The sequence below is a fragment of the Nuphar pumila genome, chromosome 16 (assembly GCF_984573655.1).
Source record: "Nuphar pumila chromosome 16, dmNupPumi1.hap1.1, whole genome shotgun sequence".
Lineage (NCBI taxonomy): Eukaryota > Viridiplantae > Streptophyta > Magnoliopsida > Nymphaeales > Nymphaeaceae > Nuphar > Nuphar pumila.
This window is the reverse complement of record NC_143264.1, coordinates 2,931,112-2,954,623: the sequence shown is the minus strand read 5'-3', so window position 1 is coordinate 2,954,623 and position 23,512 is coordinate 2,931,112. Positions and strand designations below refer to the sequence as shown.

At 38.9% G+C, this 23,512-nt stretch overlaps 1 protein-coding gene across 1 annotated transcript; it reads left to right on the top strand.

Moving 5' to 3' along the window:
• The first annotated feature begins 1,093 nt into the window (after positions 1–1,093).
• LOC149812676 (regulatory protein RecX family protein) lies at positions 1,094–23,501 on the top strand. Its single transcript, XM_089992274.1, has 6 exons — positions 1,094–1,419; positions 13,386–13,657; positions 13,776–13,989; positions 14,653–14,745; positions 15,891–15,978; positions 23,035–23,501. Exons 1-6 carry the CDS (start codon positions 1,094–1,096, stop codon positions 23,329–23,331), a joined length of 1,290 nt encoding a protein of 429 aa, XP_089848400.1. The 3' UTR covers positions 23,332–23,501.
• Positions 23,502–23,512: the final 11 nt, after the last annotated feature.

The window sequence follows — 23,512 nt, the reverse complement described above, 5'->3', positions numbered from 1 at the left end:
AGAGGCAGGGCCTCGCCCTGCCTGCTGTAAAGACCCAAGCGGCAGGGGCCAAGGCCTCTGCCTGACGGGAGGAGGCAAAGGCCCCTGCCTGCCGGAAAGCCCGAACGGCAGGGCAGAGGCCCTTGTCGAACTGGAGGAGCGAAGAGGAAGAAGAAAAACAGAGAGGGGAGGGGGTCTCCACCTGAGGGGTCGTTGTATAGGGGATGCCGGTGGCGGTCAGGAAATATAGCGAAGAGAGAGAGAGAGAGAGAGAGAGAGAGAGAGAGAGAGAGAGAGAGAGAGAGAGAGAGAGAGAGAGAGAGAGAGAGAGAGAGAGAGAGAGAGTGGACATGCGATGGGCCGGGGGGCAACTAGAGGTTGGTCGGGGGCCAATGGGAGGAGGGCCGAGGGGCGACGGGAGGCAGGTCGGGGGCCGATGGGAGGTGGGCCGGGAAAGCAACGGGAGGTGGGTTGATGGGAGGAGGAAACAGAAAAGAGAAAGAAAGGGGGAAAATTAGGGATTTACAGGGAAATTAGCGGCGGCGGCGCGATGGCCTAATTCCGTCGCTAAGCCATTGCTATTAGGCAATGACGTAGCGATGAAATAGTTCTGTCGTTGATCCATCGTTAAGGTTCAAAGGATATAGCGATGAAATAAAATCCATTGCTAATCCGTCGCAAAGTGCCGATGGATTATCGACGGAATATTTTTTGTCGCTAAAATTGCAAATAACCGATATTTTAGCGACGAATATATTTTTCTCGCGAATCCGTCAGCACTTTGCGATGGATTTTTTCCGTCGCAAATATCTGTCACTAATTAGGGTTTTTCTTGTAGTGATAAGCAAGGCCAAGTCAATCCACCTGCAATGAACTCTGCATTCATCAACAAGTTCAGTGGAAGGACCAACACCAAATGTAGAGTTTACATCGCTGACATCAGTGTTGGTCTTCAACAAATCTTAGAAGCGATGTAGAAACTCCAAGTTGACATGTGAGCCACCCAACATCAAATACAAGATGACCAGCAAGAATTTTATTCCTTTGACAAAGGTGTTGGATCTTTCGCGGCAAAGCGAGATGAGTCGGATGAGAAGATCATACAAGATCAAGGATGAAGCTAATTCTCATAGATGGAAATCTAGCTATGGTCCATGATGAGCTTGCTGATGCAACCCTGATAACCGACATGCCCCATCTCCACCTACAGCCGCCCAAGGAGATTGCAGCCACCCTTCTTGTGGTATTCATAGATCCATATAAGGAAGAATTTTTTTTGAAATCTAAAGTTATCGACAAGAGGACTAACAACATGGTGGATGGACCTAGGATCATGGTTGAAAAAGGTGATGGAACTTCTGACCATGAGCCTAGAAGGACTAGTATGGCCACTCTCTTGGCACATTCTTGTGCTACATTAGATGGGATGTTGTTGGAGAGGTTGAATTGCAATAAATTCTCAGCCACCCATAGGCCAAGCTTGATTGGATTGCTTCCTCGTGTACCTCCTCGACATTACATGCACTATTGTGCCCTATAAATCACCATGCCATTGTGAGGCTGTAGCAGTTGCATTAACTAGGCAACTCGGTGCCACCATGCGTTGATGTTGAAGATTGTCAAAACAAGTTCTAGTTATAGATGCTTGCCGTATTGCAAAATGTGGTGTTTGACCTCGGTGGTGGAAAGAGAAAAGTAGAGGGTCAAAGGGTGGATAAACTTGGGTCAATGCTTAACCCTGATTGCCCTCTCCATGGACCCCATAGTGCTCCTAAGGGTCTTCCTAACCGACAACACTGCGAAGGTGCAAAAAGTGTCTATTGCACTGCCTATGTTATCTCGTGCCAAGTGTGCATGCCAATTAGAAGCTTGAACCTCCCTTCTCTTATTCCTTACTCAAGAAGGAAACATAACTAGAGGCTTCAAGACCATGGCATGAACTTCAAAAATGAAGAGATGGGCCTTCCCTATATGAGCGAGCAAATCAATTTGTTTGAACAACTCTTCCAAAAGAGCCTAAATGTTGAAGGCCTTGAATCCTTAGGGACTTTCATTGAGCATGTTGGAGATGACTCTAAATTTTATGTTAAAAGGCACAGTGGTTCACTAGAGATTAGCTTAAGCAATGCATTCAAGGGCTCCCTCGGTTCCATGTTTAATCCTAGAGGATTAAAATACAACAAAAGCAATCAGACTAAGAAGGCAGTGGACAAGTATTGGATCCTCATATGTCTCCTTCCTATCCTTCTCTATGTATGGACATTTAAAGCATTACCAACTGGAACCAAGCTTGTCGTGGACCTAGACAAGACCCTAGCAGCTTTTCTAGGCCTTTGTGTGTCCCACCCGAATTCCATAGAAACCAAACAGATTTCAAAAACTTCTCCAGGTCAACCCAAGATGAACCCAAATATAATTTTTGGACCCATTGTTTTTTGGTATGTCAAGAACCAACCTGCCAAATTTCAGGATTTATTAAGTTCACAATGCAAAGAACTCAATTTTTAGTTTAGACCATCGATACTCAAACTTGGTTTGTCCAAGATAGTCCTAAAATTTTTCATGACTTCCAAAAATTATTTCTTCCTACTCTGATGGCCTATGAACCTGATTTTTGGATTGTACCTTACTTGAGGTGAACCATCTCACAAAATTTTAGAATCTTTTGTTGCACCAATTGAGAGAACCAACTTTTCTCCCCAAGTTTGTTTGAATCACCCTGACTTGCCTCCTTTGAGTCTGTGGAATCTGAGTCCCTTTCTTGAGTCAAAGTGTGTCTAGTCAGCTAAGAAGGAAGAGTATAATTGTGCAATCATACTAGAAAGAGGAAATGAAGATCAAGTAAAAAGATATACATGTGAAGGCATCGTGTACCAAGTCAACATGTATGTAACACTCTTGGTTGTCGGTCACGTACACCTCTTGTTCAACTAGGATCGAGCATGGTCCAACACACCCTTGGTGTTGAGCTGAACCATTGTTGATAGTATATCTCCAACCCTAGAGGTTGTCCATGGTGTCTCTTGTGGTTCTTTACCTGCTTCATATCGATCCATGGTTTATAGTCTTAAGAATTGCACCTTGCATGTTCATAATTTAAATATCAGGGAAACAATCATTGATTCTGCAGTGGATCATATGTCATCCGGTTAAAAGAATAAACTATTGACGTCATTCAATAAGTGTGCCCTTAACTAGTAAGATGGTTGTACAGTCCAAAAACATTATAATCTACCTTTAGAAGAAATGACAAAGGCTAATGATGATGAACCATTGCATGAACAAGTTCAAACATTGCTCTATAGCTTAGCAGACTATGTGAAGGTCCAAGGTGACCAACGAGGTGCTGACAACCCAATCATCCTGAAGGTTTGGACAAATGACATGAAGTCGGGCTTCAGACCTAGTCGTTGGGGGAACTTTTTCCTTCATTTTATTCCCTGAAGTTCAGACCATGACAAAGATCGAAACAGAAAGTGGCAACATGCCTGGTCACTGCAAGAGAAGAGATCAAATTGGCGCAACAGTGAAGTATTGAATGCTTCACTAGAGAAAATATTGCCTAAGAGACTAGGCAAATCTCAAGGAGGAGGGGTGCACTCCTAATTTATGGGGACTTAGAACCTAGTCAAAATGTTGTGTTTCTATTTTGGAACCATAGCCAAATTTCTCCAAACCCATATCCAAAAAAAAGATCCAAAGCCGCCCTAATTGGAATCCATTTCATGAAGTGGACCCAAGTGAATTGGATCCACCAAGCCAAGATCCAATCACCCAGAACCAATCCACCTCATCTATGACATACAACCACCTCATCCATGTCGCTGCATCAGCCATACATCCACCTCATCATCCAAGTGGGACCCACATGGGGCATCGCCTCTAGAAGCCACTCTTGGCTAGTGGGCCCCACCCAAGAGTCCTTGAAGGCTCTTAAAAATGATGTGACCCTTGTGATTCCCTTCTTTATGACCTTAAAGCCTAAGAATCTCTTACTATTAGTGCCTTTTACTAATGTTTTACTTAGTGCTTAGAGTAGTGAGTCATTTGCTTTTATTTTACCTAAATTCCGGTATTTATATATGAGCTTCTTTAGTCTATAAAAGGGGATCAACTTGGTCTAGTTGAAATCATAAAAAAATAGAACTTCTCTCAATTTGTTTATCACCCCTTGGGTGTGTCCCACTCTCTCTTTCTCTCACCTACTCCTAGCCCCTAGGCCCTCACTCACTTTTTCCTTGGGCCCTAGGCCCTCATTTGCTATAATGTTCCATTACCGTGAACCTCTAGTAGATCTACTCATTCGTTAGGACTAGGTTGCAGCCATGTCCTTAGTACATGTGGTGCATTCATGCAACCGACAAACTCACACCCTCCTCAACATCTCTTTTGGTCTCCAGCATTTTAGCCCCTACCCAAATGTGCTTCTCCTTTAGCATAACCTTAGTGAGTTAACCCAGCCTTGTTCTAAGCCTAAACCTACCTTAGCTTATTACTCAAATGATTAAACCTTGTACCTAGCCTAGATTTTACTTTATTGTTAATTGCAAAAAATAAACTCACTTGCAGACCTCATATATCCCTGCCCCGAACTCATTTAGGGCTAAGACTTTAATTGTAGCTTCCCTGACTTGTCCTAAAACGTCGCCTAAAAATTCACAAATTTACCAAACCTTAGTAGAGAAAAATAGATTTTCTACTTGAACCTGTTAGACCCTAAACACATTGCAGTCAGTCTTGTCTCTTATTTTGTATCTCCTGATTCTAAGATCATTTCTGTCCAACCAGAATGGTTTAGGCTCTGATTTTTTGTTAGAACCTTCTTTAACTTGTCCCTAGTGTCCCCACCAATTTTTAATTTTTTCCAGTATTGATAAAAAATTTAAGACTTATCTTTAATAGCTAAAAACTTCTCTTAAAAGATATGAGGACATAATTCAAGTTTCTATTGTCCTTCTCCTAAGGGAAGGTAAAGCCAAGACAAGTTTTCCAAACTCGTAGCACAATCGCATGATGGGGTCATGTAAAAGAATATGTGTAAGTATCTATTCTAAGTCAATAATGACTGAAATACATAAATGAACCAAACTAGAAAGTATATTTTTCATACTCAAAAGTCTGTTTAGCTTTAAGTTCTTTCTCCTTCCGACAACACCTTCATTGGGATATGGTAGTTCTTGTAATGGTTCCGATAGCACTCTTGGGTAGGTAGGATATTTAGAGAGAAGAGGGTACGCTAAAGATCATGTTCGTTCTCTATAGTATAAGTGCTTGAATGTCTAAAGTTCGAATCACCAAACCTTAGGAGTGAGCTCCTATTTATAGTTTTTTGAACAAGATCTGAGTCACAAGATCTTGGATTCAAATTCAACCCCAAACAGATCCATGTCTATCCCCGAATGGGGGATGAGACTGATCCAAAAGATCCCGCCTCCCAAAAATTTTTAAAAAAGGACAAAAAAGATAAGGATAAGTCGTTTGGCTTATTCGAACCTTTGGATTGTGGGACAACTAAAAGGGGTTTGGCTATCCCAGGTAGGATGATCATTCTGTTTTATCCATCTAGGGTGGGACGACCATCCTCTTTTAGCCATCCAGGGTGGGACAACCTAACTTTGGTCATCCAAGGGGGGACGACCATTCTGGTTTGGTCATCCAAGAGGGATGGCCATCCTAGAATTCTTGGTAGGGTGTACCTATTTTTTCTTTTTGTATGCATGTTTTTGTAATTTTGAGGAAAAAATGAGTGTTTGCAAATGCCCCTCTTTGTCATTAATTGATGTGATTCAATTTATGACAAAGAAATAGACACGCCCAAAATTTAAAAACAACTTGGTTCTACCAAACAAGGTCGGATTAGTGTGTTGGAAGAAAAACTGAGTTGTCGAGACCGTGCTTGGTCTCGCCAAATCAAGTTGAATGAGTGTTTTAAGGAGAAAATTAGGTTGTCAAGACCGTGCTTGGTCTCGCCAAACAAGGTTAGTCTAGTTTGAAAACCACTAGGTTATAGAGACCATTTTGGTCCCATTGGACGAGCTCAGGCTAGTGTTTTGAAGAGAGAACTGGATTCTTCAGACCATTTAAGTCTCACCGAATGAGGTTAGGCTAGTGTTAAAACCACTGGGTTGACGAGACCATTTGGGTCTCACTGAACGAGGTCGGGCTAGTGTTTTAAGGAAAAAATTAGGTTGTTGAGATTGTACTTGGTCTTGCTGAATGAGGTCATGATAGTTTGAAAATCACTAGGTTTCCAAGACCATTTGGGTCCCACCGAATGAGTTTGGGCTAGTGTTTTGAGGAGAATTGGGTTGTCGAGATCGTGCTTGGTCTCGCCAAATAAGGTCAAGCGAGTTTGAAATCTGCTAGGTTTTGATCTGGGCTTTTCTCAAAAGCTGATGACTCTGAATGTTACCGAGTAGGTTGCACCATTTGATGATGCATGATATTGTTCACTTGGTAAAAACCTACAACGATTCTTAACTCCCATCGACAAATTGTATTCAATATAGGAGAAGATAAAATGGTGGGCATCATGCGAGGATAGCACAAGATATATGTAGCTCCCTTTTATGCCTATTTTAATTTGTAATGTCTTTTTAATTATTTTTCAAAATTTTATAGAAAGCTTGTTTGGCAAATATCAGGAGTCCAACACCTCTGATAGGTTCATGGTTAGGGTAGAGTTGCACTGGTAAGGCCTTAGGGTGAAGGTGTCCTTCTTAAGATGATCAATTAAGACTTCTTGCCACAGTGAGGGGAGTCAGGCATACTTTGGTTACTGAACAAAGCTTTCTGGGCATTCTTCAGACTCAAAATCCTTATGGCTAAACTTTTTGGTATATTATGATGCATGTAATAAACTTTTATGCAGTGAGACCCATGCATTTGTAGTAGAGGAGGTAGCTTAAAGCAGCCATGAATGATTGATCATTTAGGCTCAATGATTTTTGTTATTTGCTCTCTTCTCAAGAATTAGGACCTTCCTAACAAGTTTATTCATTCACTTGAGATTCTTACACTTTAGACATTTCTCTTCTTAGGTTGATATAAGGTAGCGACACTCAGCTTCACCGGATTTTTTCTCTTATAATTTTGCCTTAGTTTTAATTGACTAGTTATAAAGACATAAAATTATGTCTCATGGCACTCTTATTAGGTTTAATGGTCTCCACTAAGGCTTGAACTCTGAAGGACTAGGGTTTAATGAGAATATATTCAATTTCACCATCTACCTCAAGGTAAATTTCTTTGAGTCTTTGTCTTTAGCTTGGAGGGGTGTTATTCTTCACTTTTGTTATCCTTTAACCTAAGGCCTGACAACCATGGGTCTCATGGCTTCCTAGTCTAGGAGGAACCCCTAGCTATCAAACCTCAGCCTTCAAAAGGTCATATGATCAAAGTATGTCACATTACCATAGGTCTAGAGGTAAGTATTTGCTTTCTCCTAGCACACATTTGTCTATTCCAACTTCTACTCCTAAGGTAATTTCATGACTGGGGCCTGCCACCTCGTTATGGACCCGGAGTAGGTGTTAGCTTAAATGCATTATTTTTTTTTGTATTTTGTTTTCTTCTTTTTTTTTATTTTTTATGAAGTTTTTATATTTTTCAATGTTTTATCCTATCGAGGTAAAGAAAAAGAATCCTTAACGGAGCTAACCTATGAAGCAGATTAGCATTAAAGCTATTCAACACCTAACCCTTTTTCTAGAAAGTTGGTTGCTTAGGTGGGTTCTACAAGGTTTACACTCATACATTGATAATGATCTTGTTTTCCTATAATTCATACTTATAGACTCATGGGCTAGAATCATTAGATTAAAATACCTTAGCTTCACTATGTCACTTATCTTCTCCTAACACTTGGATGTCTTATGTGGTAGACTCTCGTGTGCAGGGATATACTTGAAGAAAAAACCATTTTGATAAGAGTTGGATCCATTTTGACAGAAGATTCCTGACCTTTAATAATCTTTCAATGATATGCCTAGCATCATGATAAAGATTTATCCTCCTCTTATGACCATTAGAGTTACGGTAAACTGAACTACTAAAACCATCTAGGTCTTGCCAAATGAGGTTGAAACAATTCAAGGACAATTGGGATGTGAAGACCGTTATGGGTCATGTTGAATGAGGTCAGGCTAATGTCCAAAGGTAAATCAGGCTTTTAAGACCATTTGGGTCTCACCGAACAAGGTTAGGCTGATTTGGGATGTGTATGCTTGGCTGATAAGGGTTCCTCCTTGCCTAAGAGATTTGGACTTTGGATGACTTTACAATACCTTATCTCTAGGTTTTGGATAGGTTCATAGTCCTTTGACATACCCTCACATGATTTTGATAGAAAGACATCATTAAAAATGGTCTAAAAAAATAAAAGAAAAGGGTTTGACAAAAGCTTCCTTAGTGTTGTCAACAAGAATGGTATGCTCCTACAATAAAGAGAATGACTTGGACCCTAGAAAGGGTTTGACAAAAGCTTTCTTTTTGAATTTTTTGGCTTTTCTTTATTTTTTAGAGTTTTAGAATATTTTATTTTTTATATTTTCAAAACTTTTTCATTTTTTGAGATTTTTGATTTTTTTTTAAAAGACTATTTTATAAAATTCAAGTTTTGAAGGCTTATCTAGGGTCGTTGGATGACAATCCATGCAAGACGTCTTTCATCCTCCATACCATTGCAGTTGTGTCCTTACTCATGGTAGCCTTGTTCTGAGCACGCTGGTCTTTTTCAGAATGAGAGGTGGAATAACCCAAAATGGTGTTTGATCTTCATGAGTCTAGGCTAATTTGATGCAGAAGAAGTGGCAATCTTGTGCTCTCAGATGCAATCAGACTCTCCAATGAGTTGATAATGGTCAGCTCATTTATGAAATGATCCTTTAGGACACATGAGCTTTTTCCTTTTGCCTTTTTTTGTTTAGGTCCTTTGTAGCCTAGACCTTGGGTCCCTGCTTTTGGCACTGCTGGAAAAAATCTCCTATGCCCTGTTGATTCTTTCTTAGTTCCTAAAAAGCTTGGTAGCCCACGTGCAAGGCGATTTTATATCTATTTTTATATTTTTGCACATGCTGGTATAAGGAACGACTCTTGATGTGAGAGTCGTCTAGCCTACTCCCGTTCTTAAAAGCCTTGGGCTTTTTAGAAAGGTCATTCACTGATGCTTGGCCCAAATTGGATGATTTTACTTTCACGACCGATTTTGATGATGGAGTTGTTTCCTTATTCAACTGAACTGTCAATATGTCAATCTGCCTTTTAGTTTTGGACTATGAGAATTGTACAGGGAGGCCATCCCTTTCCATGATAAACACTAGGAGGAGAACCTTTGTATGATTATTGTCTGAAGGGTCTGGACAAATCACACTTATTTAAGGGGACTCTTTTGAAATTTCTCATTTCTCTAGAGTTTGTCTTCCTTATATCTTCATGCCTTATTCGTAGTAGACTTGTCGAGCCACTAGCAGTTGATAAAAATTGTCATTGCATACGAGGGCTCAAAAAATGCATATCATTGAGCTAATGGGCCTCCTCTTTTGCATATCATTTTCCTATCTCACTTTGAGGATCTAGTGTGGACCAGGCGGGTTATCCAGTGTCTGTGAGCTCTCCTCTCTCGATCAGGTTCTAATGATTCACCCTAATATTCTTATTCCTGGGCATCTTTGTCTCTTTTCTCTTCCCATGCCTCTTGGGTTCGCTAGTATTTTTCTCTCCATTGCATTTTCATTATTTTCTTTTCCATCTTTCTCATATAATGCCTAATATGGGCTAATTCATCTCTCTCCTTGGTGGAGATCCGACCCAGGGAGTTCTGTTGACTCGTTTCCTAACTGACTCATTTGTAATAGAGTTGTCTGTATCGTAATTTGTGAGAGGAATGTTATGAGGAACTCGAGAATACCATCGAGAACTGCACTCCAGCTATTCTGGACCCTTTCATTTTCTCTAAATATCTTCAAGCTCTTTGAGAATATCAGTGTGGGTCTCTTCATTCAAGTCTGCATCAAAAGCGACATTTGACACCATAGGATGTGGCATCCCAAAAGCAGGTTTAAATATGTGAGATGGCATCTAGTAAGTGGGATTTTTCAGAGGTTGTTCCTTAGGAATTGATGGAGGATTGGGTTTTTGAGTGCTGAATCAAGTATTCATGATACCCCAAACAAATGGTTGAAGACAATTCTAAACAAGTAACGAGAGATTTTAAAAATAAATAATTATTATAGTTTTCCTCGAAAAATACTCCACGGATTTACGAGGTCTCTTTGAGTTCTACAAGTTAGTGTTTCCTTACAGATCCAATATCGATATACTCAAGCTAACAACTTAAGGATACTGGTATGGATTGTCCGATTCAAAATGGTATCACCATCAATATATCCAAGCTAACAACTTAAGAGTACTGGTGGGAGATCCAAAGATCCAAATAATAGGATAAGGCAAATTCAAAATCCAAATAAACGATGACCTTAAACCTAAAAGATGGGATAAAAATAAGAGCATGGAATGAATCAAACAATGTTTCATCACAATTCTAACTTGCTTGAGGTTGTATTTCTCATATATTTTAAATGACATGTATTCTCCAACAAGTATTATGTGATAAAAACCTAATCTTAATGTAAATGCATGCATCTAGTGCAAAAGACCCTATATCGTAGAAATAAAAAAAAAACTAAATAAATCCTTAAAACAGAATAAAAAGATGTCAAGAAAGCGAATGAAAAGGTAGAGGTCTACAAACGGTTTTGCCTGGGATGACAAAGTTCAGGACAACAAAGGCTACAGACAGACAAGTCAATGGATGGTCCTGCCTAGGACAACGAAGCCAAAAGACGGTCTTGCCTATGACGATAGAGTCTGGGATGGCAAAAGACTACGGATGGTCTTACCTGGAACGACAGAGTCTGGGATAGCAAATCCCTACATACAGTTCTACCTAGGACGGTAGAGTCCGGGAGGGAAAGCCACAAACGACAGATAGGTTTGGGAAAGCAAAGTCCCGGATGGCCAAACAGAGCGGGACGACCAAAACAAAGAGCAATCCAAGACCTGGACAACCAAAATCTGTTAGACGGCCAAAACAGAGCAGGATGGAAGGGGCCTAGACAACCAAATTTGCCAGAAGCTAGGTTTGCATAAGTGCAGTCTCGAGAGGTAGTGGCTCGGACCACTAAAACCCCGAACGACTAAGCTACTGGATGGCTAAGCCTAAGATGGCAGGGAGCCAGACGACCAAACCTGAGAAGATAGGGGCCCAGACGAGCAAACTAGAGAAAGCATGGGGCTTAAACGACTAAACCAGAGAAGGTAAGGGGCCTGGATGGGTAAACCAGAGAAGACAAGGGGTCCTAACGACCAAATTAGAAATGACCAACTTAGAAACGACCAACTCAGAATGACCAAATTGAGCTGGACAGTCGAACCGAGCAGGACAACTCTGCTCGGATGACAAAACCAAAAAATGTAAGGTTTCTGATGACCAAATTAGAAATAACCAACTTAGAAACATAAAAATCAGAAAGGGTGTAGGGCCTGGACAACCAAATCTGTCAGACAGAGGCACAGTCTGTAGGATGGCCTAACTGAGCAGGACGATTGTGCTTGGATGGTAGAACCAAAAGAAATGCAGTGGTTCGAACGGTCGAACCTGCAAAAATCGAATTTTCTGTGGGTCTCTTAGATCCTGAATGACAAAACCAGAAAAAAGCAATGCTTGAACGGCCAAATATGCCAAAAGCTCGAGAAGCAAGGCTTAGAACAGCTAAGCCTGCAGTAATAAAAAACAAAAACAACCAAAGTGGGACGGCCAAACCTAGTTTAGCCATTCAAACTGAGAAAAAAATAAAAAATAAAAAATTTAATAAAATTTGATTATAACTACCAAGTTCTAAAAAACTACCAAATCCCATCGTGATCGCCAAAAACTATTGATAAAAAATTTGAAACTAACCTTTAATCGCTAAAATCTCCTTTAGCATACCCTGGCCAGAATCATCTTATTCAAACTGTCTTTTTGAGTTCAAAACCTTCCATGTAACGCATTCGATGTTTAACAGTTTTTGCCGTTTCACGTCTGTAAATATATATATTTGCTAAAATCCTATTAAACTTAGGGGTGGCAATCGGGTCGGGTTGGCAGGTCGTGTCGGCGCATTGGCGGGTCAGCATACCTCAACACGAACCTGACCCTGTTTATTAAACGGGTCAGCTATGGCAAACACGAACCCAACCCATTTATTAAATGGGTAACCCAACACGACACGGTTAACCCGTTTAATAAACGGTTCAGGTAAACGGGTTGACGGGTCGGGTTTGGGTAAACAGGTTGACCCACTCGCCTAACCCGTTTATTAAACGGGTTAGCCGGTTGGCATACCCCAAACACGAACCCAACCCATTTAATAAACAGGTTAGGCGGGTCAACCCGTTTACGACACCAACCCGTTTAAGCCAAACTCAAACCCGCCTAAGAAGCGGGTTTGCGGGTCGTGTCAGATTTTGCCACCCCTAATTAAACTATTAGAACCCATTCCCACTGTATATCAGGCAAATGCCGAGTAAATATCGTGAACTTCAAAATATTTTGAGGATATCGCAGTATTTGGTTTTTTAGATAGTTCAAGGAAAAACCCCATCAACAATTGCACATTGGCTGGCCTTCCATTGGTTAAACCCTCGAGTACCCTCCTACCCACCGGGGAAGTACACCCAGCTTCTTCTTCTTCTTTTATAGGCAAGATGGGGTTAGACTGATCCTATCAGTTCTACAACTATAACATTGGGTTTTGAACCTGCAACGTCCCAACACAAGGTGACGTGCACTAGCTGCTTCTACCAGACAAGGGGATCCCCTGTTGGTGGGAGTACACTCAGCTTCGACATTGCTGCAAGGGATGCCCATCATGGGTTTTGAACTTGTGACGCCCCGTCAACTTAGTGCCATTCACAAGTCGCCGCTTGCAGATGAGCATAGCCCTTGTGGACAGATCGCGCTATTTTCCCTGAAATAACGCAAGCGCCTCAAAGGTAAGGTGATAAAACAGCTATATTTTCATAGGTAAGGCGATAAAACAGCGATATTTTCATAGGTAAGGCGATATAACAGAGAGATTAGATGCTTGCCCCCTTTTTTTTCAAAAAAACTCTTCTCCATGAGGACAATGGCGATTTTGCGCGGGCAACTAGCGATTCAATATCACGCGGAGTTCCGTTCGCGAGCGATTCTTCCCTTGTAAGCAATCGACGTTCTTCTCCCCTTCTTCTTCCTCTTCTTTCTTATCCTTTCCTCTTTTTTTTTTGCACGGATTTGTTGGTATTTTTTCTTGTGTCAAACTTTTCTTGAGCTGGTGGTGGTAATAATCCTGCTGATTTTTATGTTTCTGATGGTTGTATTTTAGGGCAAAGAGTTCCAGCGCTTGCAGCATCTTCAGAGCTTGTCACTCCTCAGGCCCTGTAAGGTACATCCCAGGCAGTTATTCTAAACCAGAAGAAAGTAACAATATTTCTTTCGTTAAGCATTCTAAGGATCTACCGAAAGATAGTCCGAGATCAAAGTGGCCGCAGAATGAAGCTCCAATCGATGTTGGAGCCGCACACAAGGGATCAAAGTTGAAGAACACCTCCGATGATCAGAAATTAGGTGTAAATAGAAACTCGGAATCAAATTTTGGTATGAATTTAGAGAATTATCATCTTCTTTTTTTGGTCTTTTCAGTTGTAAGATCCATATAGTGACGTATCTACTAATTGTGTTCTATGCCCCCTTTTTTTCTGTTCCCTTGATGCAGCAAAACTTAATGGTAGATTTGGAGATAATACATTTTTGAGGTTGGAAGATGGTGTTGGTTGTGATATGAAGGATAATCCAATGCAAGAATTTGAAACGCGGGCAGATGAATCTAAAATCTCTTATGAGAACATTGCTTGTGAAGCAAAAGGAGTATCTACTAATAAATCAAAGCGAGATGCTGAAAAGATTGCAATTGAAGCCCTTGCTGGAAGGTTGGGATTTTGACATATTTCAGCTTCCGTTCTGCAGTTCATAAAAATCCTCTAAAAGATTGCACGAGTTAGGTTGCATTCACTTGTTTTAGTTCTTTGCCAAGTAGATGGTGACATAAGCATTATGCAAAAAAAAGGAAAAAAATCATGGATGCTCTCTCTCTCTCTCTCTGTACACTGTGTATCTATCTCTTCTGCAAGCCATCGTGCATGCTACAATTGATACATGGATGCTATTGTTTTCTTTTGCAGGTCATGAATAAGTGCTGCCAAACATGCTGCATGCAGAATTTTAGTGGTGTGCATGTGTGTGGGGCACATTGTAGAAGTCCCAATGCCTGTATGGGTGCATGTGTTTATGTGCCTCTGCTTGGGCATGCACCGGAAGCACATGCACCGACATGTAGCAGTTTTGAAGGATGTGCATCTGTCCTTAGTTCTTAATTCTATTTCTTTAACTAGTCCTCATGTGATAGGCCCCTTTGCAATTTCTTTTGGCATTCTATAGTTTTTGCAAATGCAATAAAAGTTCCCAAATAATTTCTAAACCATTGCGGTTTGTTATATAGTTTTTGCCCTTTAGTTCTTTGTGAATAGATGTTTGTTGTTTATCAATTACTAACTAGTATCTCTTTAGTGCCTTCCTAACACAGATTGTTGCAGGGCACATACAGTGATTGAGTTGAGGAAGAAATTGCGAGGAAAGAAATTTTCAGCTGATATCGTTCAGTCAGTCGTATCTGATCTCCAAGCCAGGTGTGCTTGCTTATTTATTTGCTTTCCCTCTCCAAGCAGTAAGATCAGTCTTTTGTTTAAAATTACTTACTTTGATGCTGTTGTGCTATATTTTGATAGGAGACCACTTTTCATAAGCAACAGTCATGTTGAAGGAACAAATACTGGCATATGCTCAGAAATATGATTTTTTTTCCTTTTTCTGCCAAAGTGTTATATCAATCGATCGCATAATTTGGTGATGAGGAACAACCAAGTAGGAGAGGGGGAGAGACCTTAGAATCAAATGGAGAGAAAATGGGTAGACCAGTTCAATCCATTATAACTATCCCTTCTTGCATGGGAATCTCTGGGACATTGAAAATGGTTCCCTTGCATGCCACTATCTGACACAAGTCCTTGGTACATCTTCATGTGATACAAAATGCTTTTGGATTTGGTATTAGCAGAAATGCCATTGCACATTGGTCCTAAATTTGCTGAAACTTCCATCTTAATGGTTTATAAAGTGTCAGTCAAATCTTCACATGGAAGGTGCAGCAGGGTGGTAACTTTTGCTGAAGGGCCAACTTTTCTATAATATTGTGCTGCTTTTTTTTTTGTCTGTACATGTTGTCTTCATACTGGGGAACTCCATCAAAACACTAGTACAAATACAATGCATTCTATCGCAGTATCCATCTGCCATAGCATAAATTGCATTAGGAATTAGGATTGAATCTAGCCTTCCATATTTGTGGTGAGTTATATACTTATATAATTTCAGATGCTCATGGAAGCTCAAATCTGTTGTTGCCTGTTGTAGATCAAAGCTTATTTGTTTTCAGAAATTTGCTTCTGGAACTACCATGTGAATCTGTTCAATGTTCAGGTGGCAGAGACCATATGTAACGGCCCAATGGTTCATGATAAATCTGATACCATGATAATTCACTCCTTTGCCAAAAAATGGTATAATTACTTACATGAAGAGATTAAACATGAACTTTTAATATCTGGGTATGGACAACAGTGAGAAGAATAATGAGGAAATGGTACTATGTAGATTGGCAAAGGAATTAGGAGAGTATATCCGGACAAGGATCATATTTTTCCATTTATATCATCTAGTATTTATGTATAGAAACCTCCACTATTTTATTGACTGTACTTTTCTTTTCATGCAGGGGGCTGCTTAACGACCATCTGTATGCAGAAACGTTAGCCCGATCTCGATGGTTGTCCATGACCTGGGGCCCAAAAAGAATCAAGCAAGTGCGTGCATTGCCATTTGCTTTATCATTTTGTTTATTCTGCTTTTGGGGGCTTTGTTTTCATTCTCACACTTTTTAACAGTTTCTCTGAGTTAAGTATTTTCATTAGGTGTGGTCCGTGTGGATCAACCCTAGGTTCACATGGATTGTTTTTCATACTAGAGATTGGAGCTAGTGCTAGATGCACAAGAAAGTTTGTCTGACTTAGTTAAGTGTGTAGATCAACCCTAGGTTCACATTGATTGTTTTTCATGCTAGAGATTGAAACTAGTGCTAGATGCACAATAAAGTGGCTTTTTGTTTTATTTTTCAAAACTATGAAGACCCACCACTAACCACAAAGGAAATCTGTTTTAGAATATTTAGACACTTTTCAGGGGACAGGATGTTGATGGTACTAAGCAAGGTTGCAAGTTGTTAAATTATGTATATATTAATATATATATATATACATATACTTATATATATACATTCGTATATATATATAAGTATATATATACATATATGTATATATACATAATTTATTTTCTTTTTCTGTACAACCAAAAACCCGATAGGGGTGTTTTGGTAAATTACCATGTATTTTTTCCCTTTTGCATTTTTCCTTTTTTCTTTCTTTTTCCCTTTTTTCTTTTCCTTTTTTTTATTTCTTATTTTTCTTTTTGAAGGACCATAAGCGGCCCCACCCATCTAGTCATTGGGGTCCCAACGATCATATTTATAACCGTTGGGGCTCCCAACGACTAGAAGGGAGCCCCCTTTATGGTCTCCTCTTTAGCTCTCCTCCTCTATAAATAGAGGAGGCTCACACTTGTAATAGCATGGGGTTTTCACCTTCCTCTTTCTTTCTTCAATAATATTCAACTTATGACTTTAAGTCATTTTCTACTTTTGTGAGTTTTGTGTGTACACTTTTAGTGTTTGTGTTCTTGGCTCTTGTGGCCACTCTTAAAGAGTGCTTTTGCTCTATTGGTGCTTCCGCCTCTCTTCATTACATGGTATTAGAGCTCGGTTGTTGATTGGGCTTCTCTTTGTTATCTTATGACGTGTGTCTCTCAAGCTTTTGAAGAAAGAAAGAATATTTGGTGCCGATGGAACGTGATTCTAAAGTTGAGCTTTCTTTTAAGCTCAATGAGTCCAACTATCTTATGTGGGCCTCCGCTATGGAAAATCATCTAAGAGGTAAGAAACTTTGGGGTTTTGTTATGGGAACTACTCCTGAACCCTCTCTTGTTCTCACTAAAATCGAAAATGAGGTTGAAAAAGCTTTAGATGGCGATGAGCGCATCAAAGCTATCAATGACCATCAATCCAAAGTTGAGGATTGAGAAAATAACCATGCCAAAATTTTGGCATGGTTTATGAACAATGTAGGCCTCAAAAATTGTGCTAATATTGCCAAATTTAGAAGGGCCAATGAGGCATGGTTCTTCCTTAAGGGTATGTATACCCAAAAGGATCTTGCTCAACAATTTTTTTGTCAAGAAAAAATCCGTTCCACCAAACAAATGGATATGAGTGTCCAGGACTACTTTAGCTCCCTAACCCCTCTTTGGGATGAACTTGTTCTTCTTGAGCCTAAATGGGTGGCTCCGGAAGATATTGAGTTAAGAAGGGAACAAATTGAAAAATAGCACTTTTTCCAATTTCTTCATGGTCTTCGACCGAAATTTGAACAAGTTAGGGCATCCCTTCTTCATAGAAGTAAAGCCTTACCCATTGAAGATGCCCTTGCCGAAATATGCCAAGAAGAAACTCGACTTGGCCTAAGCATTAAGAGTGATGACGTTTTGGCTGTTACTAGGCCCAGATCAAATGTAAAAGCATATAAACCTCCTCACTTTAACAAAAATAATGGGCCTAGAAGGGGAGTGATATGTCACTATTGTAATGAACCAGGACACATTAGACCGGTTTGTCCAAAGCTTAAGGGAAAAGTAGCCGCGGTTGGAGAAAATTCTCCAAAGAAGGAAGAAGAAAGTGCCAAAGAGGGAGATATCAAAGAAACTCTTAATCATATCTCCGAAGTTCTCCAACATCTTCTCAAGACTTCTTCAATATCCGGAGCCGCCATCACCTATTCTTCATCACCTTCAGGTATGTGGATACTAAACTCCGGTGCTTCTTTTCATATGACATCTCATAAAAACTCTCTTTCTAATGTTTTTTCCGAACCCATATCCTCTTATGTTTCAACGGCCGATGGAACATCTTTAAAAATTGAAAGTATTGGAACGCTTGATTTTAAAAATTCTCAAAACTTTTTCGTTCCTAAAGTAAGAATTGTTCCAAAGATTAATCTAAATCTTTTTTCCGTTTCCCAAATCACCGATCATGGATGCCAAGTCTCTTTCTCACCTAAAGATTGCACCGTGCAGGATCTTCAGTCAGGGAAGTTGATTGGACAAGGCCATAGAAGGGGTGATCTCTATTTTATGGATTTTTTGACTCTTCCATCTAAGTCATCTTGCAATCTTGTAAAAGACAAAAGTATTGAAATTTGGCATGAGAGACTTGGTCATCTAAATTTTGTAAAAATGTCTCTTTTTCCTTTTTTGAACAATACTTGTAAAGACAATCACATGACTTGTAAAGATTGCATTTTTGGGAAATCTAAAGCTACTCCATTTCCTCAAAGAAATTATTTCACCACTCGGCCTTTTGAACTTGTTCATTCCGATGTATGGGGACCTTTCCCTATCTTGTCCAAAGGAGGATTTTCGTACTATGTGGTCTTTATTGATGACTTCACTCGATTTACATGGATTTACTTCTTAAGTCGCAAATCCGAAGTTTTCTCCTTCTTTAAAGAATTCCATGCGATGATTAAAAATCAATTTTTGGGAAATCTATCAATTCTTAGGTCCGATTCGGGAGGCGAATACATGTCCAATGAATTTCAAAGCTATTTAAAAGAAAATGGAATTTGTCATCAACGTTCTTGTCCCAACACTCCACAACAAAATGGTCTTGCGGAAAGAAAGCATAGACACATAATAGAAACCACAAGAATGTTATTAATTTCAAAAAATATTCCAAAATCCTTTTGGGCCGAAGCGGTTCTAACCTCAACATACCTTATCAATAGAACCCCTTCATTTTCTTTGAAAAATCTTTCTCCATTTGAAAAACTTTACAATATGTCTCTCGATTATAAAAGACTAAGATTTTTTGGATGTAAATGCTTTGTTCTAACTCACAAAAATGATAAACTTTCTCCTAGGGCGATTGAATGTATTTTCTTAGGATATGGCGAAAAACAAAAAGGTTATCGATGTTTTGACATACTAAAAAACAAACTTTATATCTCAAAAGATGTCACATTCCTAGAAGAAGAAAATGGTTTTTCGCACAAACCAAATGAAAATATTGATTATTCCTTTTTATTTGACTTGTTGCCTCAAGAAAACATCATAGATGATCATATTGATCCTAGTGAACCTCTCATAGAAGATCATTTTAAACATCTAAATGATGATCAAAATTTAGAAGAAAATGTTTCAAGACAAACACAAGTCTACTCTAGAAGGAATGAAAGAAATCCACCTTGTGCCCTTGAAAAATTCTCTCAAAGTGAGTCAATTGAAGAAACCTCTCAAAGAAGATCAAATCGTATTTCTAAAGTACCAAATAGATTTGTATCTTATGATTCTTTTTCTCCAAACTTTCGAGCATGTCTACTAGCTCTTCACTCCTTTCATTAACCATCTCATTACAATGATGCTAAACAATATGCTCATTGGAATGAAGCAATGGAACTTGAACTTAATGCTCTTAAAAGGGCACAAACTTGGGAAATCATTGATCCACCCAATGGCAAGAAACCCATTAGATGTAGATGGGTTTTTAAAGTAAAAACTAAGAGTGATGGTTCATTAGAAAGATATAAGGCTAGGTTAGTAGCCAAATGATATGCCCAAGAGTATGTGGTAGATTATGATGAAACTTTTGCCTCAGTTGCTCGAATGACTAGTGTTCGAGCTCTTATTGTAATAGCTTCTATTAAAAAATGGCATATTTTTCAATTTGATGTCAAAAATGCCAGGTATGAATTTAAATTGAAAAATTTTAAAATTAAAAAAGGCCTTATATGGACTTAAGCAAGCTCCTAAAGCTTGGTATGACAAGTTTAGTAATGTATTAATCAATTTAGGATTTACTTCTTGCTATACTGACACTGCTATTTTTGTTCAGAAGACAGGTGACTCCATTGTTATGCTTCTATTATATGTTGATGATATGATCATCACTGGGAGTGACAAAAAAGGGGTAAATGATGTAAAGTCTATGTTAAAAGAAACTTTTGATTTGTCTGATCTTGGATACTTGAGATATCTTTTAGGAATTGAAGTAGCTTATTCCGCGCGAGGATACATCCTATCTCAAATGAAATTAGCTGCAGAAATTTGTACCAAGTCAGGAATATCTGATGAAAAGAAAGTTGAGACTCCCGAAGTTATCAATGCAAAACTGAGACTTGAGGATGATGTTCTTCTTGAGGATCCAACCCCCTTCCGTCAATTAATTGGATCTCTCACCTATCTATCCATCACACGTACAAATATAGCTCATGTGGTTCATGCAGCGAGCCAGTTTCAGCATTCACCCACTTCGGTTCATATGGCGGCCGTAATGAGAAGTGTGCGATACGTCAAAAATACCATCTCCAAGGGACTCTTTTTATCCTCTTCCTCATCTCTTGAGTTAACTGCTTTTACGGATGTTGACTGGGAAGAAAATCCCAATGATCGTATCTCAATTACGGGTCTTTGCATTTTTTCAGGTGAATCTCTCATTTCGTGGTGATGCAAGAAGCAACAGAAGGTCTCACTATCATCCACTGAAGCTGAATATCGGGCCATGACAATGACAACTATGGAAATCGTATGGCTCAGAAGTCTCCTTGGTGACATGGGCGTCCTCATTTCCACTCCCACCAAGCTCTGCTGTGATAACAAAAGTGCGATATACATTGCAAGCAATCATACTTTTCATGAGCGGACCAAGCATATCAAAATGAATTGCCATTATGTTCGAGACGAATATCTCAGAGGAACTATCGCATTACCACATGTTAATTCAGAATATCAACTAGCTGACTTCTTCACCAAAGCGCTCCCAACTCCACGATTTATGTTTCTTCTTAGCAAACTTTCGGTCTTCTCCCCGTAAAGTTTGAGGGGGCGTGTTAAATTATGTATATATTAATATATATATACATATACTTATATATATATACATTCGTATATATATAAGTATATATATACATATATGTATATATACATAATTTATTTTCTTTTTCTGTACAACCAAAAACCCGATAGGGGTGTTTTGGTAAATTACCATGTATTTTTTCCTTTTGCATTTTTCCTTTTTTCTTTCTTTTTCCCTTTTTTCTTTTCCTTTTTTTTATTTCTTATTTTTCTTTTTGAAGGACCATAAGGGGCCCCACCCATCTAGTCGTTGGGGCCCCAACGATCATATTTATGACCGTTGGGGCTCCCAACGACTAGAAGGGAGCCCCCTTTATGGTCTCCTCTTTAGCTCTCCTCTATAAATAGAGGAGGCTCACACTTGTAATAGCATGGGGTTTTCACCCTCCTCTTTCTTTCTTCAATAATATTCAACTTATGACATTAAGTCATTTTCTACTTTTGTGAGTTTTGTGTGTACACTTTTAGTGTTTGTGTTCTTGGCTTTTGTGGTCACTCTTAAAGAGTGCTTTTGCTCTATTGGTGCTTCCGCCTTTCTTCATTACACAAGTATCGTATTGTTACCCGTATCGATCGGGCCCAAAGTAACACCGTATCGTATCATAAATGTATCACAAATTTTTAATAAAATTTTTCTAAAAAATCAAGACAAATCAGAAAAAATAACAAAAAATCTAAAAAAATCATGACACATGAAACAATGATGAATTTCACAAAATACAACCATAAAATCACATATGAAGCTTTTATGTCTCTATGAGCTGCATAAGACATCATCAAACAATGATGAATTGCATAAGATAAAACTATAATATTACGTATCAAAACAATTATGTGCTATGAATGGCATGCGTAAGACATTGAACCTTAAATAATCAAGATAATATGCTATAAATGGCAATCTCACAAAAAATGCAAACTATGAAATAATATGCATATTAAATAATGAATCTAAGCTAATAAGTTACAAGATTCATAATAATATGTGTTTACATAAAAAAGAAACTAATGTTTTTTAATGCTTAAAAATTTACATAACTAATTTTTTTAAAATTTCAAACAAAAATGAATTAGATAACATCAATCATTGAGTATCATCATCATTTTTTTTGGAAAAAATCTCTCTAAGCTCTTTAGGGATGAATATGAACTAGCCCCAAGGAGACTTATATGTTTTCGATTTTTTTTTTGAAATAAATGCATTTATAGGTGTATCTTAAGATACACCCCATATCATAGTGTATCATAAGATACACACCGTATCGTATCGAAACACCCCATAGTAACGATACATATCGGTACGATACTTACAACATTGGTACTAAGCCTTGTAATGCGATGAGAAATCTTTATTCATTTTTAATTTGCAAATAACTCAACAAGCACAAGAAATCTTGAATTTGTGGCAATGCTTAGAGCTTAACTGCTCCAAATTGCATCTAAGATGCTTTCAGGTTCAAGGTCTGATGTAGTTTATGTGGCGTGCACATGGGACTAAACAAGACTATGGACACAAGCACTGGAATGTGCACTAGTGGACATGGTTATGTCAATAAAAGAAGTTTGCCCCTATCTGAAAGATTTAAGTTGTTGTAAAGGGACAATTGGTAAATGTTGTGTCAGACAGACATCTCACTTAGAACGTTTATCTTGTGTCGGCACCATATGATACTAGATACACCATGACACTTCATGGACACGGTCCACACCTGGTGTAGACACACACACACACACACACACCAGGCTGATGGTTGCTAGAGGACTGCTTGATTGAACTCCTTAATGCAGTTAGGAGGTTTAAAATTTGGACTTGGAAAAATAAAAGAATGGTGTATCTTTTCCAGGCACTGCTTGGCAAGGGAGTAAGTGAAGAGGTGGTCACAAAAGCCTTGAAGCAGGTTTTTGAGGAAGATGATTCCAGTGATGGAAACACCCGTATGGGCATGTCTACAAGTTCAATACATAGTCTTGTAGAACGTGTCTCAAAACACTGGTTGCGAGCAGTTGATGTATCCGAGGAGAAACGCAAGGCTAGGATTACAAGGTGGCTTCAGTACCGTGGGTTTGATTGGGGAGTAATTTCCTTCATTCTGAAGAAGTTGGAAGCCAAGTACCCATCTAATGGGCCAACAGATTCCTGAAACTTATGAAAAATACAAAAAATCAAGTTATAAAATATGTTCAAGGCAAATGTGTTTTATATGTTTCAATTTTGTTCCTTTCTTTTCTGTACCAGCATGACTGAAATTTGTACTCTTTTGAGAGTAGTGAATGAAATATCTATTGCAAGGAACCTGGTTATAATGGAAAATCAAAATATAT